The sequence below is a fragment of the Micropterus dolomieu genome, linkage group LG06 (genome assembly GCF_021292245.1).
Source record: "Micropterus dolomieu isolate WLL.071019.BEF.003 ecotype Adirondacks linkage group LG06, ASM2129224v1, whole genome shotgun sequence".
NCBI lineage: Eukaryota > Metazoa > Chordata > Actinopteri > Centrarchiformes > Centrarchidae > Micropterus > Micropterus dolomieu.
Genome location: NC_060155.1, coordinates 28,202,382 through 28,208,381, shown reverse-complemented (window position 1 = coordinate 28,208,381; position 6,000 = coordinate 28,202,382). Strand labels below are relative to the sequence as shown.

Sequence of the window (6,000 nt, the reverse complement as noted above, 5' to 3'; positions counted from 1 at the left end):
TTAAAACAATTGTAAATTTGGAATAAACAGAAATAAGTTATGAAAGAATTATAGAACTATGTGTAAATGAAAAACAGTTATTTACACATGTGATTTGTATTTATAAAAATATATGTGGAGGGGTGGTGATGGAGCAGTGGATAAGACTATGCCTTTGGTGTGAGAAACCCTGGTTCAATCCCCCACTGTGACCCATCCACCATTGTGTCCCTGAGCAAGACACTTAACCACTTGTTGCTCCAGACGACCTCTGACATGTATAGCTGCGGATAAAAGCGTCAGCTAAATGAGTAAATGTAAAATATATGTATATAAGATTGACGAAAAATAAATAAACAAAGAATATAGAACTATGGGTGAAAGGAAAAAAAACATGGTAGCAGTTATTTACATGTGCATTACTCTGGATTTGTGTTGTGCAGATATGTTACATAGGTAAATATAAAAGAAGAATAAAGAATCTTTGCAAGAGATCCTGAAGTGGAAGAAAAGAATTTACTGTTTAAGGCCAGATGATCTTTGCCAAAGCACAAACACAATCCAGCAAAGCATAGTGAATCTGGGAAAACACGACCTGATGATGGAGTTTATTTAAACAACAAGGCAATTCTAAGTGCTTTAGGTAAAACACAAAACATAGGGAAATGTCTTTATAATAATATATCTTTAAGGAACAGAGCACCGAGTTAGGCAGACAACATATTTGTAGGTGCAACATGTTTCCAAGAATTTCCTTCTGATGTACCGTGCATGATGTGTTCGTCACATTGTACGTGCACTGACTCATCCTTAGCTTCAGATCTTCAACCATCCAATATTTTTTAGTAAAAAAAAAAAGGTTTCCTAAAATTTAATATGAATTTTACATGATGAAATGTGTTCTTTGTTGTTTTAAATGAGAAAAATGTAATAGAAATGGATAGCGACTGAGTTTCTATCAATACCAAATTGGTGGCTTTTAATGTATTAATTTGCATGAAATGAGAGCTGGTGTCCCCGACGAAGGACATGTGATACAAACAGGTTTATTTACCCAGTACACCTATTTGTTCACCCATAATTTTAGTGGTTTTGTAGTATTTTCACCATATTTTTACTGCACCTTCCATTGTTTTTCTTTTTTTTAATTCTCATCTCTCACAACAGTCAAACCTGATCCTCTTTACCGTACAATATTTATTTGGTATTTATTTGGTCAGCGGTGGACAAAGTAGACAAATCCTGTGGGCTGTATAAGTAAAAGTACAGATTCCCTCGCTAAATATAACATCCACTAAAAATAGAGGTCTTCAATTTAATTCTACAAAGTACAAAAGTATCTGCTATTTAAAAAAAAACAACTACAGTATTAAGAGTAAAAAGTACTATTATCAGTAAAAAGTACTATCAGCACAGTTATGTTTGTCAGGAGCTGTTGCCATGATAGAATCAACTAATTGTCTCAGCTGCACTTGTATAAATTGTTGGGTAGTTAAATTTATAACAATACATCATATTTTATAAACTCTTCATGTGTTTTGTGTTTAAAAATCTTAGTTTGTAAAGGAACTAAAGCTGTCAGATAAATGTAGTGAAGTCAAAAGTACAATATTTCCCTCTGAGATACAAGTAGAAACCTTACAATATTTCTTATCGGTATTTATTTGATCAGCAAAGTACACAAATCCTGTACTTGAGTAAAAGTACTGATTCCATTGCATATTACAGCAAAACGTTAAAAAATAATCTGTATGACATGTTTCTCACAGGGAATTCTGTAAACAAAATTAAAATAAAATAAAGAAACTCCAGGTCTCATTTCAGGAGGATTAATTCAAGATTGTTTTGTACATTTTATGAAAGTATGGTAATAAAAATTCTCAGAAAATTGACAGATTGAAGCAAAATCATAATTTTGGACTGTGGTGTCTCGCCTTAAGTTAAAACAAACAAACAAACAAACCACAAAAAAACGGGCCTAACACAATATTGGGGTAATGAACACAAGTCGAGAAGATATTTTAACACTATTTTGAAGAAATATTCATATGAGAGGGGGTATGGGGGATTTTGAGTATTAAACACTTAATTTCCTGCATTATAGAGACATTTTCTGCACCGATTTAAGCTGAAAATGTCTTCATTTTTAGAAAGGGAAAGACGAAATTCAAGGACCAGGTGACAATTCAAAATCTAAAAATATAAAGCACTCAGCAGGCCTAATTAGTAGCTTGTTCTTTTGTTTGTTTATTCTACATTTACATTGCATTGTATGTTTTTTTATTGTGAAAATAAACCTTTTTCAAAACGTTTTTTATTTGTGTTGAAAAGTGGTGGGGACATTTAAGGGCTCAGATTAGGGGTGAGACAAAACACTTTGTCCATGAGACGTGAACAATATTGGAGTCACGAGAACAAGACAACTCCAATAATATTAAGAAGAAATGTTCACTGAGGAAAGATTTTGAGCATTAAACTATTAATTTCCTGCATTCTATAGACATTTTTCTGCACCAATTTAAGGTGGAAACGTCTTTATTATACTGTTCCAGAACAGCCTGCCCGAGGAAATCAGGTCGGCTGAGTCAGTGAACTCTTTTAAGTCCCTTCTTAAAACATACTTTTATAGGAGAGCTTTTCCTGATCTTATTTGATTTTATTTTATTCTATTTTACTTATTTTATATTTATCTTAAACGTGTATTTTAGTCTTTTCAATGTTTTCATGCTTTTATCTTGTATTGTTTTTGTATTATTGTCTTTTGGGTATTATTGTCTTTACACTTGTTAAAGCACTTTGTAACTTGTTTTTGAAAAGAGCTCTACAAATAAGGATTATTATTATTTATTTATATGAATCAGAAGGAGCTTTATTGCCGAGTAGTGTTTTACACATAGGAGGAGCTTGCTGTGGTGATAAGGTGCTACATGCAGACAAACATACAGTCAACATAAATAAATGTAGAAATATATAAATATGTAATGGAAGAACAACGTTGCAGATATATACATGTGCATTATTCTGGGTCTGTGCTGTGCAGAAGTAACGCAACGGAAGAGACTATTGTGTACATATAAATATATAAACTGACAACATAAAAATATACAACAACAAAGATCAACAATCAACAACAAATATGTGCAACGTGCCAGGTCTGAGCCCGGACACCAGATGAAGGGGAAGGGAAACAAAATTCATGTGGCCGGTTACAAATATGAAAATATTATAGAATATAATGCTGTAATCAGCAGCTAGTGTTGTTGTTTTTTGGACAAGCCAGATCAGTTTCTTCTATATTTACATTGCATTTCATGTTTTTTTACATTGTGCAAGTAAACGTTTCTCATTTTTGTCGCAAGATAATTTTCAGCAAACTTTTAGCAATTGCTTTCAAAAAGCCAAAATTGGCCTTTTTTATTTTATTTTTTTTAAATGTCACCTACGACGACGAAAAAAAAAAAAACCCAACATGTTCAATCGCTCTCAAGATTTGAGTGTTGACATTTCCGACTGCACGCGAAGGCAGCGGGAGGCAGGAGGTGGAGTGAGAGGAGAGAAACAGCGTTTAAGCCTGTTTACCAGAAACTAACCAGCTATCTTTCTGCGACAGATCAAAAAAACACATGTAGGCTTTTTATTTAAAAGCAAACATGCGACTCCAGCAGCAAATTCGTGTCGTCGAGTGAGTCTTAAAAACCTGCAGGAAGGTGTCGCCGGTAGCTAGCTAGCTAGGTTAAGACAAAAAAAAGGGCATCTCTTTCTCTTTCTCTCTCTCTCTCTCTGCGAGCAGCCCGATCTTTTTAATCTTCGGAGGAGAATTTGAGTGTGAACATTTGTGAACCAGCACGACGACGCACATCACCCCTGCTCGACTCGGTGGTTTCAGGGGGGAGAGGGGAGAGAAGAGGAGAGGGGAGAAAAAGCTGCCAAAATGAAATTCACAGAGCATCTCTCGGCTCACATCACCCCGGAGTGGAGGAAACAGTACATCCAATATGAGGTAAGTTAGCTTCGTGCTAAACCTGCTGGAGCCAGCGTTAGCTTCTCTGGCTCGTTTTCTTACCGGGCATTTCTTGTTTTCGGACATTTGGACACGGTTGGAGATGTTTTCTCGTGTCGTTGTACGACAGGAAGAAAGAGGAAACCGCAGCCCACCAGCGTTAGCTAGCAAACTACACAAGCTAGCCGGGTTTGTTGTGTTAGCTCTGCGGGTTTCCACCTCGGGTCACATCGAGCTGCTTTCGGCTGATTCATCATTTATTATTGAGTTAATCTTTTCGCTTGTTGTTAACCACCCTCTCTGTTCCCCCTCACCCGAAAAATGCTGACCCGGCTCAGCTGGTGTGTTTAACATCAGGGTTGGACGGTGGAGGTGCTGATTGCTTAAATCTGGGACCTTAATCATCCATTAATGATGTTAAAACTTTGCAGTTCAACTCTTAATCTTTATGCTGCCTTAAAGTGAGACAACTGGGGAGGTGACGATACCAGAAATTTAATAATAGTCGATACCGATAAGAGTAAAATTACACGATTCTCGATACTGCAGTAATAAAAACAAAAATAAACATTATAATAAAAACAGCTGTGAAAGTTGTGAGACGATGTCCAGGAGGCGCTTTGATGTCAATATATACATAAATGAACAAGCTACTGAAATTACAACCTAGTGCACATATTTGCAAATTATTAAAATGGATCTTATTGCACTTTTTAAGATGGTCCCTGACTCGCTAAAGTAACAGGCGAGTTGGACAGACATTCAGTTCGCCTTCTTTGGTGATTTTCAGGTAATCAAAAACTATGAAACGCCTAAATTAGCTCTCCACCTGTGAGAAATAAAACTAACTTCACTCCTGTTTCCATACTCTTTTCTACTCTTTTCTATTTGAGGAGTGGATGCAGAGCTGTCGCTGCAGCTGCACTTGTTTTTATCTTCCACGTGTTGGGTCTTCGGGACCATGCAAAATGAGAACCGACATGTTTTCAGAATTTGGGGTATCGGTTCTGGGTGCTGAAGTATCGGTTCTGGGTGCTGAAGTATCGGTTCTGGGTGCTGAAGTATCGGTTCTGGACACCACAGTCAAATAGGCCTTTTCCCTAACTTTACTCATATCGCAATATAACTTTACAAGTTTGAAACATATAATTATAGAAGCTTGTTTTGAATTACAATTCTTTATGTTGTTAATATGGAGATGAGGCATTTCTGCTGAGTTGCAAATCACACAAATCCCTTTCCCAGCACATGGGGTAAAAGTCATATGGATTTTTTTGGATGTTATCGTGATAATATACCAAATGGCCAGACATTTAAAGAGAGGTTTATCAAAATATTTTTTATTTATTACATGTGTGACAGACCCTTTTCCCCCCACATGTTTAATTTACAGATTAAATACCAAGTAAAATGAGAATGATAAAAGATATTTATAAAAAAAACAACTCTGTAATCATCCTGCCATAAGACCTGAGAAACGGCGTGTAAAATTATGACTCTCCAACGGCCTTGAAGGAAAATGACTTGGCGTACAGGAAACATGTCATTTTGAGAAAACTGCTGTTAAAGATTAGCATAAAAATGACTGTTTGTCACATGAACACATCTCCTTTATAGATATCTGAGATATGGACTAGCTTACGTTGTGCTCTAGAAAACAAGCTTTCAAACAACATATGATTCAATAAGGAGAGTTTAAAAAGACCAGTTGAACTTTTAGAAAATGCGAACAAAGTTAACAAAGTTAAAATTTACAGGATTGTTAGTTGTTAGGAGACAATCATTCAATGTCAGTTGTTTTATTCTGACTGGAAGAGTTAAGTTATGGCTGGTTTTAACCTTCAAGGGAGGACAAATAATGGGAGAAATGGACCTCAGCTGTTAAATATGACGGTGCCACACAGTAACATTTGTAAAATGTTGATCAGTGTTTCTCTAAAGCCCAAGGTGACGTCCTCAAAGGCCTTCTTTTGTCCACAATCCAAATATATTCAGTTTACTGTCAAAGAGGAGCAAAGACA

At 36.0% G+C, this 6,000-nt stretch overlaps 1 protein-coding gene across 1 annotated transcript in view; it reads left to right on the top strand.

Annotated features, from left to right (window-relative positions):
- The first annotated feature begins 3,512 nt into the window (after positions 1–3,512).
- The window catches only part of LOC123972175 (xenotropic and polytropic retrovirus receptor 1 homolog), a 47,634-nt gene continuing 45,146 nt past the window's right edge, over positions 3,513–6,000 (top strand). The window contains exon 1 of the mRNA XM_046051471.1: positions 3,513–3,979. Coding sequence (XP_045907427.1) covers positions 3,911–3,979 — 69 coding nt within the window. The 5' untranslated portion in view covers positions 3,513–3,910. The remainder of the gene's footprint in view (positions 3,980–6,000) is intronic.